We start from the raw sequence: 14,863 nt of genomic DNA, 5'->3' as shown, positions 1-14,863 counted from the left end.
CGTTTTGTAGTAATATTTATCCGTTTTTATTTTAAAATTGACTTGGTAAATACCACTTTTTCTTAAAATTTACTGACACGCGTGTTTCGATGCATTCCGCATCATTTTCACAATGGATTTTAAGAAATAGTGGTATTTAGCAAGTAAAACTAAGATATGTATTATTCAATTTAATTTCTAATTATTTATTTTCAATTCACATATACATTACAAACTAAAAAAAATAAAATCGTATACATTAAAATACATACAAAAATCGAAAATATCCAAGAACCTCCTTCAGACACATGGAACAGATCAATGTCCAATGAGATATTATTCAACATAGCGGTAGCTCTTCCTACAGGCATAACCATCGGCAGGTCATTTATAGATTTGGCGTTTAATTTATAGAACTCCATTTTAATTTTTATATTTAATATTAAAATCAAACACAGATTTTTAGAGTTTACTGAATTTCATTTTATTATTAAAAAACACATAAAAATAAAATTTGTGACAATTGTTTCGCCTTGTTATGGCATTTTCAAAAAAATGGTTATGAGTCAAAAATTATTTGTTTTTGTGTGATAAAAACTGGTCTCTGAAGCGATATTGCAATCGTCTTGTGAAAAATATGTAAATGGATTCCGATAACACTACGAAACATATTTTTTATGGCGACTTACATGAATGCTTAGATTTCAACATGCCTATATTTTTAAGTGCTCAGTTTATGCTGGTATGTCGATTTAAATAGCTTAACGATAAGCTATGGGGGTTTTGTTGAGGGTAAAAAAAGATACTGTGAAATGCTGGTTCAAAATTTTATCGGTGAACAATGCTAGATAATAAAATTCTCTCATGGAAAGGCCATTGAAAGCTGTCCCACCGCATGCCCAGATCTGATACAGAAGCATCTAGGCTTCCTGACAGATCTGCTCTTGCTATGCAATTTTTTTTACAACACTTTGAGTGTGTCCAAATACTTGTTCACAAAATCTGGATTATCTCCAATCACAGGAGTTATTTTCATATTATTTTTTGACATCTTATCAAAGATGAAGAAGAATATGGAAGTCTGGGCATTTACGGGGCTGACGACCTTCATAGGCTGGTTTAAGTGATCACTTTACACACGTGTAACATTCACCTATTCTACCCATTATTGACAACCACACTACTCAAATTCTTGGAAATTTAGAAACCTTGAACCAATTTAGAAACCTTGTTCTTGAATCACTAGAACTTTATGACGGTCGTCAGCCCCGTAAATGCCCAGACTTCCATATTCTTCTTCATCTTTGATGAGATGTCAAAGAATATATATTTTTTAACTAAGTTGCGAAATTTATTGAAAATGTGAAACAATATAAAATTGTATCCCGATTTTACTGTGAATTTTCATTTAAAAGCTTTCAATATACCTGTCACTGCCAATCTAAATAAATACAAGTTTGTAAATCCGTCATCAAATTTTCTAGAAGTACCCCAGTGTAGGCAGTGAAAGGGATTAGTATTTAGTTCAATTAGTCAGCTAGATCCGACTCAGACCCGACGCTGGCCGGCACACAGACGCCCACAACCCCGACCAGCACAGCAGACAGACACGGAACAGTGCAAAGACATAGAAATACCAATATACAACTTTAAAAATGTGATCTCTTACTAACTAACTAACTAACTATTATGCTGCTTCCCCTTATAAGTAGGCAGAGAGAATGAAACGCAACACTGATGTGTCTTTGCAAACGTTCTTCGCCTCTTCCACGCTCGTGCATCTCCTCATACATACCCGCCGATTATTTCGGCTCCTAACCTGGCCGATTTCAAGTATTTAGCATACCTGTTCGTGCCTGAAGTTTTTCTCGGTCTTCCTCTGCTCCTTTTTCCAACTACATTCGCCTCATAAATTTATTTTACCGTTCTTTCCTCACTCGTTCGTTCCACGTGTCCAAACCATCTCAACACACCCTTCTTAATTTTATCGATAATGCTTACATCAGCTTTGCATTCCTTCTTTATTGTGTGATCTCATATCGCTCACTCCTTTCAACAACTTCATATATCAAAAAACTTGATTTTTCAGACGATCGTTTTTAAAGTTTAAGAATATAATGAAATGTATTAAAAATAAATATCGAGCCACTTATTGAACTTTTTACTATGCAACAGATCTTTTTAGGTAAAACCTGAAGGTTTTTTCTTCATTTGAAAAATATTAAGTATATTTAAAAAAATAATTCAACAATACCTTTTCTTCAAAATGCAAAAACAACACTTTCTGCCCTGTAGCGGGTAAATATTAAGTTAAAAATATGCCTCTTTTGCTGGGATATAGTACATTTTCTGGGCATTCCGAAAACATACACAACTAAAAATTGACGATTTTTGATTTATGACGTTCTTGAAAGTGAGCGGTATATATTCTAAAAGAAAAAAATCCATTATACATCCTAAAAAAAAATGAGCGTGAAGACACGTGTAGCCCTGAACGCGGCCGAGCGCATTCTTAGTTGAACCGTTAATAAGTTAACCTTAATAAGTAAGTTAGAATACGTATTATTTTTGATAAAAATAACATATCATATATCGCTCACTCCTTTCAAGAACGTCATAAATCAAAAAACTTGATTTTTCAGGAGAACGTTTTTAAAGTTTAAAAATATAATACAATGTACAGTATCTACTCAATGAATTAGGGCCACCCATTATTTTTTTGAATACTCTGAAATCTTTTGGATTATTATATTTATTTTACATAAATACTTTAAGTTTTCTATTGACATTTAATATTATGTATATTACCTTCAATAATATGTAAAATATACCTGGATTATTTAAGCCTTTACAAAATTTCAAACCCTTTTTCTGAGAAAGGTCCCTAATTAGCACAGGTAGACAGATAGTTGAAAGTTCAAAAAATAGTCCTATCTCATTTATTAGTGAAGTTTCTTGAGTTCTGATTGTTGTTTTGTTCAAAGAGGTTATATAAATATCGTGTCTAGTGAAAAAAACTTAATTTTTAATTTTAGTTCATAAAGTATAAAAAAAATTTGTAAACACAAGTGTTTTTTTTGAAAAGGACAAAATGGGAAAAAGTAAAGACATTTCTGAGGAAAAAAAGTCTAGTGTTATAGTGCTACTGAAATTAGGAATACTATCTAATAGAGAAATTTCAAAAAAAGAAAACGTTTCTCGTCAAACAGTGGACAGAATTTCAAAATCAATAAAAAATCAGTCACCCGCCACCAGCAATCGGCGAAAGAACTGTCGTAGGATTAGAAAAACAATACCGAGGACTGATCGAAAAATCGTTCAAAGTGCCTTAGAAAACTGTAGTGCATCAGCAAAAACATTAAAAATAAAATTGGAAGAAGAGGATATAAATATATCGGTATCAGCACTGAGGCGACGTCTTTACGAAGTAAATCTGAAATGCAGGCGCCCTGTAAAAGTACCAAAATTGACACCACGAATGAAAGCGGATCGATCAAAATGGGCCAGGCTACATCGAAATTACTCGGTAGATGATTGGAAAAAGGTATTTATTTAAATTGAATTTTCAACATATCATTTTAGTAAATAAACTTATATATTTGAATTAAACTAAAATTTTCATTATTTTTCAGGTCATCTTTAGTGATGAGTGCCGGTTAGAAGCCGTGACAGAGAGCCGTCGATTCGTCAGAAGAACACCAATGGAACGTTACAATGAGGCCTGTGTGGTAAAAGTTATCAAACACCCCCCTGCAACAATGATATGGTCATGTATTATTAACAATTTACCTGGGCCGTTGTTTTTCGTGGAAGGAACAATGAACCAAAATTCCTATAAGCAGGTCCTCGAACGAATTTTATTTCCCTTCTACTATACACTCGACCCAACAGAAGGTCCATACACCTTCATGCAGGATGGGGCACCTTGCCACCGGGCTAAATCAATAATAAAATTATTGTCTAACAAAAATCTGCCTTTGCTCCCCTGGCCTGGAAATTCTCCGGACCATAATCCTATAGAAAACGTATGGAGCATGTTAAAAAATAAGGTATACTCATTTCCAAATCCGACAATAGACTGTCTAAAAAAAAATATTCAAAAAAATTGGTCAGAAGACGAAGAAATAAAAAACATGATAAAACAGTGCATTTTAAGTATGCCAAAAAGAATTGAGGCAGTTATTTCTGCCAAAGGTGGAAATACTAAATACTAACTATATTTATATGAAAATATATGCATAATTAAAGCGTAATAAAGTGTTCATGTGTAAATAAAATTCAATGTTGTTTTATTCAAGGTTTTCTCTGAGTTATTCCTGTTTGAATTGAGAAATTGCGCGAAATTCTGCGTGGCCCTAATTCATTGAGTAGATACTGTATTAAAAATTAATATCAAGCCACTTATTGAACTTTTTACTGTGCAACAGATCTTTTTAGGTAAAACCTGAAGGTTTTTTCTCCATTTGAAAAATATTTAGTATGTTTAAAAAAAGAATTAAACAATACCTTTTCTTTAAAATGCAAAAACATCACTTTCTGCCTTGTAGCGGGTAAATATTAAGTTTAAAATATGCCTCTTTTGCTGGGATATAGTACATTTTCTTGGCATTCCGAAAACATACACAACTAAAAATTGACGATTTTTGATTTATGACGTTCTTGAAAGGAGTGAGCGATATATAGTATCGTTTGTAGTTACATTGGCATGTATTGTCCCTTGACCTACATACAATGTATGGACATTGTACATACTAAGTGTATCGCATTATGTTCCTTACGTACGTGGGATGTAGAGGTCAATTTCAAGTCACAATATTTACGGTCTGATAATAACAGTGAGAATTTAGCTGAATAATGACATTTAAATGGCTGGTTATTTTTTTAAACAAAAAACGACCTCCGAATATAAAATGATAATATTATGAGTACATATAAAATAAATATAAAATGATAAATAAATACGTCTTCTAATTTTTCTTAACCTTTCCCTTCCGGTAGTAAAAAAAACGCGCGTCCCGGTGTTGGGTAGTCATTACACAATGAAAAATTAGCGATTTTGAATCGGAAAAATACGGACATTCATAGCTAACCCCCTTAATTAATTATAACTGAAGTCAATAATATAGATTTATTTGGCAAAACCTAAAAAAAAAACATCTGGCAACGCTCACGGAACAAGAATAGGTCCAGTCTAGTTGCCAGCTCAAAAGCCACTGCCTGACCCGGCCGCTTTCAAGTATTTGAAATACCTGATTGTGCCAAGTTTTCCTCGGTCTTCCTCTGCTTTTTTTTTCCAATTACATTCGCCTCATAAATTTGTTTAACTGTTCTTTCCTCACTCATACGTTCCACGTGTCCAAACCATCTCGACACACCTTTCTTAATTCTATCGATAAGGTTTAAATAAAACTAATTTGCGATTGATCGTATATTGGCCATTAAATCATAAATATAACTTACGAATTTGAGTAGTGGGGTTGTCAATCATGGGTAGAATGGTGAATTTTACACATGTCGCTCACTCCTTTCAAGAACGTCATAAATAAAAAAACTTGATTTTTCAGGAGAACGTTTTTAAAGTTTGAAAATATAATACAATGTATTAAAAATAAATATCAAGACACTTACTGAACTTTTTACCATGCAACAGATCTTTTTAGGTAAAACCTGAAGGTTTTTTCTCCATTTGAAAAATATTTAGTATTTTTAAAAAAATAATTAAACAATACATTTTATTCAAAATGCAAAAATAACACTTTCTGCCCTGTAGCGGGTGAATATTAAGTTAAAAATATGCCTCTTTTACTGGGATTTAGTACATTTTCTGGGCATTCTGAAAACACGCATGACTGAAAATTGACGATTTTTGATTTATGACGTTCTTTAAAGGAGTGAGCGATGTGTAAAGTGATCACCTAAACCAGCCTATGACAGCTCGGCTGTCCAAACTTAAAACACAGTAAGGGACATTTTTTGTAGTACTTTTTTTTGCTTTATTGGACTAAGTAGAATCTACTTAGTTCAAAAATGCAAAAAAAAACGGACTGCAAAAAAATGTCCCTTACTGTGTTTTGAGTCTGGACAGCCGAGCTGTCATAGGCTGGTTTAGGTGATCAAATACCCAGACTTCCATATTCTCCTTCATCTATGTTGAAATATCAAAAATAACAAAAAATACTATTATATAATCGCGAGTTATGATTTGAATAATATACACATTCAATGCAGAAAAATTGCTCGGTGGATAGTGGCTAACGGGACCACTTCACGCTTCGTTCCAGAGAGCGGAGTTCGGTTCCGAGCAATGCTCCTTCTCATGTCATAATCGTAAATAATCATTACGTCTAATCACCATCATGCGAGAACGGAGGAAACGGTGTTTGAATGCAAGCATAATATAAAGCTTATATTATATTTCATTTATTTATTTAAACTTAACTAACTAACTAACTAACCATCACGCCGCTTCCCCGCTGGGGTAGGCAGAGAGAAAAGAGCGGCACACCACTCTGTCCTTGCAAACATTCTTCGCCTCTTCCACGTTCATGCATCTCCTCGTACATACCCGCCGATTGTTACGACTCCTAACCTGACCACTTTCAAGTATTTGGCATACCTGATCGTGCCATGTTTTTCTCGGTCTTCCTCTGCTTCTTTTCCCACTAACATTCGCCTCATAAATTTGTTTTGCCGTTCTTTCCTCACTCATTCGTTCTACATGTCCAAACCATCTCAACACACCTTTCTTAATTTTATCGATAATGCTTATCTCAGCTTTGCATTCCTTCCTTATTTCACTATTCGCACATCTATCATTCATCGTTTTGTCGCACATTCTTCTGAAAGATCGCATTTCGACTGCATTCAGTCTACTTTCATCCTTCGTTTGCCAACTCCATGTTTCACTTCCATACATTAGAGTTGGAACCAGGACTCCGTTGTGCACTGCCAGTTTAGCTTCCGCTGATAGGTTTTTATTTGCTATAACTGATTTCAGTGCACCATTAACTTTGTTCCCAGCATTCACTCTCCTTTCTAAGTCTTTATCAATCTTTCCATCCTTAGAAAACATACTACCCAAATACACGAAATCATCTTCCTGTTCCAAAATCTCTCCGTTTACCAATATTTCACATTCAGATCTGCATTCTTCTCTTTCAAAAACCATAATCTTGATCTTGGTTTTTGAAAGAGAAGAATGCAGATCTAAATGTGTTTATTTAAACTTCATGTACAGAAAAGACATAAGTACATTGGCGGGCTTATTGCTAAAAAGAAACGTCTTCCAACCAACCAACCAGTTGATAGATGTGATATTGGTCAAAACATTTGATACCATATATAGCTGTTTGCAATCGGAGGGTAGATAGTACTTGAACATAAAAAAACATTACAAATTGATGATAATAAGGGCGCTTGTCCACTACCCGGAATTCCGTGTCATTTTACTGTCCGGCATGTCAGTTAGCGTTTTAAAACGACGATTGGCTTGGATTGGCATGTGCTTTTGTCCATTTTTATTCGGATCGGAGCTCTTGATCGGTGCGTGAACACGTTGCGTTTAAATTCGATCGTAAAATTGTCGTTTTAAAACGCTAACTGACGTGTCGGACGGTAAAATTTTGTGTAATTCCGTGTAGTGGACAAACGCCCTAAGGAAGGCATAGGAAAAAGGGAGTTTAGGGAAGGAGGTAGAGGAAAAAACTAAGGGAGGAGGTTTGATGGGCAGTCAGGATTCTAATGATAAATAATGGTGTCCCAGGCTTATCAGTATTATGATGTATGATGTATTTTAATAAAATATAGTAGGAGAATTAGTTCTGGATTTACAGCTTGCACCAAGACAGTTGAGAGAGAAGGCTTTTCTTGGTCAATTATTTATTTATCGGAAAACCAACTGAAGATTTACAAAATAGAATAAAATTCCAATTACAGGTTTTCGCTTAAAAGTAATCTAAAAAGCCGATGAGGGTTTGAATGTATGAGACGAAACGCGTCACGTATTAACATAGATAAATGTAGAATGCAAATCCAATAAACCATGTTTAATTTTGGATATATTAGCCAACAATTTAATGAGTGCGTGTTTCTCCCGCAGGCAACGTGGACATCGTGAACGGCAACCTGAAGCTGATCCTCGGGCTGATCTGGTCGCTGATCGTGCGCTACCAGATCGGGCGCAGCAAGTTCCCGCCGCGCAAGCTCATGCTGGCCTGGCTGCAGGCCGTGCTGCCCGAGTGCCGCGTGGCCAACCTCACAACGGACTGGAACTCCGGCGTGCTGCTCAGCGCGCTGCTCGACTACTGCCGCCCGGGCCTAGCGCCGCGCTGGCGCGAGCTCAGTGAGTGTCACACTCCCTGTACATCCCCTTCACACCACATACAGCCCTCCCAACCCTGAATCTCACTGCCTACTGCCGCCCGGGCCTGGCGCCGCGCTGGCGCGAGCTCAGTGAGTGCTCGCTCCCTCTAGGTCCCCTTCATACCAACTGTATTTGTAGATCTTACTGCCTACTGCCGCCCGGGCCTGGCGCTGCACTGGCGCGAGCTCAGTGAGTGATCACTCCCTCTAGGTCCCCTTCACACCAACCGTATTCCTTCATCTTATACAGAACTACTGCCTACTGCCTCCCGGGCCTGGCGCCGCACTGGCGCTCGCTCACTCCCTGTAGATCCCCTTCACACTACATACACTTACAGCTCTCCCAACTGCATTCCTGGATCGTATACAGAAGCATTTATCGACGGTGCTACTTAGCAACGATCTTTTTATATATAGCTAACGATATTAGCTCATGTTTTGTAATAGTCGTATTTATATATAACTTGATCTTCTGTCATGCTCCATCCCAACTTATAGTCTTTGAGGACTGTTGGGGTCAGCTCTCCTCGTCGTCAGGTTGTAGGTCCTTCTATCTTATACAAAGTCACCTAGATCATGCCTTCGAATCATGTTATCTTTCTGCAGCATCCAAGAATTCTTTGATCTTCCTCTAGGTGTCTTTCGAGGAAGATCCAAGGCGATCGCCTGGTTTACAATATGGTTACAACATTTTGAGTGTGTCCAAATACTTGTTCACAAAATCTGTATTATCTGCAATTACAAGATTTATTTTCATATTATTTTTTGACATCTCATCAAAGATGAAGAAGAACATGAAAGTCTGGGCATTTACGGGGCTGACGACCGTCATAGGCTGTTTTAAGTGATCACTTTACACACGTGTAACATTCACCAGTTCTACCCATTTATTGACAACCACACTACTCAAATTCTTGGAAGTTCTATATAAACTAACCAATTTTGAAACATTGTTCCTGAATCACTAGAACTTCACTAGAGACATCTATTGGTGAGTTGAAAAAAAGCTTTTTATTGAGCAGAAACTCTTATATTAGTATGTGAGGTCCGAATCCTGGATTATAATCACACACATGAGAAACGCCAGAAAATATCATTTTAATTTTAAAATAACTCCTGTAATTGGAGATAATTTTATTTATTTATTTAAACTTCATGTACAGAAAATAAAAAGTACATTGGCGGGCTTATTGCTAAAAAGCAATATCTTCCAACCGACCAAAGACGGACTAGTGATATTGATCAAAACGTTTGATACCATATATAGCCGTTTGCAATCAATGGGCAGATAGTACCTACAGATTTGTGAACAAGTATTTGGACACACTCAAAATGCTGTGAATGGCATATATCGCTCACTCCTTTCAAGAACGTCATAAATCAAAAATGGACAATTTTAAGTTTTGCATGTTTTCGGAATGCCCAGAAAATGTACTATATCCCAGCAAAAGAGGCATATTTTTAACATAATATTTACCCGCTACAGGGCAGAAAATGTTGATTTTGCATTTCGAAGAAAAGGTATTGTTAAATTATTTTTTTAAATAAACTAAATATTTTTCAAATGGAGAAAAAACCTTCGGGTTTTATCTAAAAATATCTGTTCCACAGTAAAAACATCAATAAGTGGCTTGATATTTATTTTTAATACATTGTGTTATATTTTTAAACTTAAAAAAAAGTTCTCCTGAAAAATCTAGTTTTTTTTTATTTATGACGTTCTTGAAAGGAGTGAGCGATATGTTTAATTTGATGTAACTGTTAAATTCCCAAATCAAATAAAAATATATTTAATAAAATAAAATAACTCGTACGGCTCCACGCTAATGGTGGTAGCTTAAGAAAATCGCGTTATTCTCATACAATACTCGCTAATGATATATCTTTTATGGAGATTCTCAACAAAAACTAACATAAATCATAGTTGAAAGCGCAGTTAGTAAAAAAATCAGCATGTGGGCTTTGCAAAGTAGGACAGTTTGTGAAAAACGTACAAGGCTTGATGCACACGCGCGTTAATTAATCAATGTGCTTTATGTGTTTTAGTCCACCTCCGTAGCGCAATGGTTAGCGGGTTCCCATGGTTCGTGGGTCCCGGGTTCAATTCCCAGCGGCTTAGTGATTTTTCACTCTGCCCGTTTCGTATTCCGTTTTCTTCTTCTCTAGGCTTCTGTCCTCTGCTGGATATATGCCTCTTCTATATCCTTTGATTTCCTCTGGTAGGTAGCTGTTTGCAGCCAGCTTCTATCCCCCACAGCGACTATGTCGTCGGACCATCTCTTTTGGGGTCTTCCGACACCTCTTTTGTTCTCCCAAGGTCTCCATCGTAACAATTTAGGGGTCCATCTTGTCTTGCAATATTTTCTGCCAATTGCCATTTAAGTTTTGCAAAATCAATATTTTTTGACATTTCAATATAGATGAAGAAGAATATGGAAGTCTGGACATTTATGTGGCTTACGACCGTCGCCATAGATGTCTCTAGTGAAATTCTAATTCTGATATATATATATATATATATATATATATATATATATATATATATATATATATATATATATATATATATATATATATATATATATATATATATATATATATATATATATGTATATATATATATATATATATATATATATATATGTATATATATATATATATATATATATATATGTATATATATATATACATATATATATATATATATAAATATATATATATATATATATATATATATATATATATATATATATATATATAATATATATATATATATATATATATATATATATATATATATATATATATATATATATATATATATATATATATATATATATAAATATATATATATATATATATATTTATATATATATATATATATATATATATATATATATATATATATATATATATATATATATATATATATATATATATATATATATATATATAGGTTTTTGAGTAGTGTGATTGTCGATCATGGGTATAATTGGTGAGCGATATGTATGTGGCATTCGTTTGGTAGTGATTTCGTGCCGGTTCTCTCTGACGTCATTCTTCCTCACCCTTGCAGACCCCAACGACAGCATAGACAACTGCCGGCGCGCCATGGAGTCGGCCCAGCGCGAGTTCGGCGTGCCCATGGTGCTGGAGCCGGAGTACCTCGCGTCGCCCTGGCTGGACGAGCTGTCCGGGATGACGTACCTGTCCTACTTCATGAAGCCCGACTCGCCGGGGTTCCACGCGACCCTGCGCTGGGTCAACTCGCGCCTGCAGAGGCCCGTCTCCAACTTCACGGTGAGTCTTCAAAATCAACATAACATTTTTTAAAATTCAGCATAGATGAAAAATATGGAAGTCTGGACAAATGTCCAAGGCTTACGACCGCTATAGTATATATGATAATTTCAATTCAAACCTTTATCCGCACCCCAATGGTGCATAGGGCACTGCATTATATAAACACAGTGTTATCTTGATCGTTAACACACAAAGGAAAGGTGATCAGCCCTCCGCTTCAGGTACCAGTCCAGGGTAATATTGAATAAATATTAGAGTAAAAAAATCACTTATATTTATTTGACCCCCCCTGGGAATCGAACCCGGGACCTCCAGAATGGTAGCCGACCGTGCTGACCATTACACTACGGAGGCGGACAAAATATATAATATATGTATATATAATGCTGGAGTGTCAAACGATGAATGATAACGACTAATTCGTTAATGTAGATACCGGTAGTCACGAATTAGTGTTTTTTAAAGTGGTATTTTACAAAGTTAACGATGAATCATAAGGAGAGTGTTAAACGATGAATGATAACGACTAATTCGTTAATGTAGATACCGGTAGTCACGAATTAGTGTTTTTTAAAGTGGTATTTTACAAATAAAACAATGAATGATAAGGAGAGTGTTAAACGATGAATGATAACGACTTATTCGTTAATGTAGATACCGGTAGTCACGAATTAGTGTTTTTTAAAGTGGTATTTTACAAAGTGAACGATGAATGATAAGGAGAGTGTTGGCTTAGAATAAGCTCTCCGTTTATTTATTGGTCATCGTTGTTTATTTTTAGCGAAATATTGAGTCCATAATGAAAGCATGACGATGCTAAATGAAAATTGTTTAATGTCGATTAGACGCCTATTGAAAAGCAATCAGTCGAATCCAAGTCAGCAAACTGCAGTTTATAATCGATGACTGCGCAATATTTCAGGTGATGAAGCGAAATCCGACATCGAACATAAGGCACTGAATAGTAAAGATGATTCTTGCAAAATATACTCATACTCATTTAAATAATTCTTTACATGAGATCACCAAGAATGGATCTTTGTCAGACGGGAGGAATATATAATTTAACATACTCAACCTATAAAGGATTGTATTAGACTCGTTTTGTGTTTACAACAGCCGATATAATCAATATTTTCATTCATCACTTTCTTTTGGAAAATTCGCCTTCGAAAAAACGTTATTTTCGTAAGTTGGCAATGAATGACGTCACAGAAACGATGGAGTTATTTTAATGTTGGTGTCATTGCTAAATTATTGGCGGCTCTATATGTTGTTGTCTATGGTCCTACTTTTCGGGACTTCAATCTCTGAGTACGGGGTAAGAAGCAATCGGCATCATAATCATACATAATAATAATGACATGTAATGCAAATTTTTGTACGCCTCCATAGTGTAATGGTAAGCACGCCCGGCTACCATTCTGGAGGTCCCGGGTTCGATTCCTTGGGGGGTCAAATAAATATAAGTGATTTTTTCACTCTAAAATTTATTCAATATTACTCTTAGGTACCAACCAGAAGCGGAGGGCTGATCACCTTTCCTTCATGTGTTAATGATCCAGATAACACTGCGTTTATATGCAGTGCCCTAGAATACAAATTACTGTTTCTTATAATTTCAGAGCGATTGGAACGACGGTCGAGTCACCTGCGAAGTCATCCGCGGTCTGGGAGGCTCCGCTCCAATCCCGGAGAGGCTGAAAACCGACCCCCAGTACTGGGAGCACAACCATCAGCAGGCCATTGAGGCTGGAAGGCGACTTGGTAACCATTTTTTTTTCTTTAGTTAGCTTTTACTACGTTTAATACAAACTTTTTTTTACACTTAATTTACATCATATATATTGTACTCATACAGGAGAAAGTGACCAAGTGCATTGTTCTACAAAAACGTAATCATTGACTATTTGATATCTTATATATAATATAAAACCCTTATCCGCACCCCAATGGTGCATAGGGCACTGTGTCATATAAACGCAGTGTTATCTTGATCGTTTACACATGAAGGAAAGGTGATCAGCCCGCCGCTTCAGGTACCAGTCCAGGGTAATATTCAATAAATATTACTGTGAAAAAATCACTTATATTTATTTTACCCCCCTCGGGAATCGAACCCGGGACCTCCAGAACGGTAGCCGAGCGTACTGACCATTACACTACGGAGGCGGACAAATTTGATATCTTACTAGCTTAATATTTCTCTGAAAAAATCCCAAAGGATTTTAAACTTGAAAGTATAATATATTGACTTGTTAAAAATGACTAACTGCATTGGTGTTTATTTTCTCGCCAAGCAAAAGTGACTTAAATGGCCCTCCTGAGCATTTTACGTTTTGGTAGTGGGTCACTTTCTCCTGTACTACTACGAAATATATATATATTATTCACATCTTCTTACAGTAAAAACACTTTTTTTTAAATTCTTTCAGACTCTTTCCATTTTTCATACATTCAGGCATCTCATCATACATTTTCAAACCCTTATACATTTTACAATTTTATGATTCTGTTTTTTTTTAAATGGCAGTTTTATTTTATCATTATTTCTAGTACTATGCTCATGAAAATGGTTGTTTAAATCTATTTTATCCGTGAAATATTTGGGTAATTTATCATTAAGAAAACCATAGCACAACTTGCTTTCTTCTTCTTCTTGATCCTTCTTATAGATCAGAAAATCTGTCTGTTTCGTTGTCCATCTCTTGTGACGTGGACTGCCAGCTGTCACTCCATCGCTTTAGAGGTCTTCCAGGTGGTCTTCATCAGTCTAGGTTCTCTTGAAGAACAATTCGGGCAATTGAAAAATTACCTGGCAGGCGCCGTGGCATAGTTGGGTAGACGCTCGACTGCGAAGCTGGCATTGTGGGTTCGATTCCCGCCAATTGCAAAATGAATTCAAGAAATATTTATTTGCAATTGGTCTGGGTGTTTGTAATGTATTTTTCACATACACCTTCTCTTCCCTAACTATACTACCTGCAGACAAGAATAAAAAAGAGGCTTTGCTGGTTATTCCTTTAATTAAAATTTAAAAAAAAAAACAATTAAATTAAACTTACTTTTTATAGGTGTCTTGAACTTGAAATGAAACATCTTTAATTTTATACAAAAAAGGATAGAAGTCTGAGCATCCCAGTCTAGACTCAAAAGTGGTCTTATACAAGTGTTTTTATTTTAATTGAGTCTGTATAAATTTTCTTTTTTCTTTTCTTCT

General features: G+C 35.6%; 1 protein-coding gene across 3 annotated transcripts in view; it reads left to right on the top strand.

The window, feature by feature from the left end:
- jbug (filamin-type immunoglobulin domains fbug) overlaps positions 1-14,863 on the top strand; it is a 152,352-nt gene that overhangs the window by 28,227 nt on the left and 109,262 nt on the right. For 2 of the 3 annotated variants that reach the window (XM_088270460.1, XM_088270459.1), the window contains 3 exons: positions 8,078-8,320; positions 11,417-11,640; positions 13,269-13,410. In XM_088270460.1, the coding sequence (XP_088126586.1) occupies positions 8,078-8,320; positions 11,417-11,640; positions 13,269-13,410 (609 nt within the window). Of the gene's footprint in view, positions 1-8,077; positions 8,321-8,400; positions 8,431-11,416; positions 11,641-13,268; positions 13,411-14,863 lie in introns of those variants that run through there. The other variant, XM_088270461.1, reaches the window with a different exon arrangement.

This window comes from Brachycentrus maculatus, unplaced genomic scaffold (genome assembly GCF_059751285.1).
Source record: "Brachycentrus maculatus isolate JH-2025_06_01 unplaced genomic scaffold, ASM5975128v1 h1tg000386l, whole genome shotgun sequence".
Classification (NCBI taxonomy): Eukaryota; Metazoa; Arthropoda; class Insecta; order Trichoptera; family Brachycentridae; genus Brachycentrus; species Brachycentrus maculatus.
The sequence above is the reverse complement of the archived record's forward strand: the minus strand, read 5'-3'. Positions and strand labels throughout refer to the sequence as shown.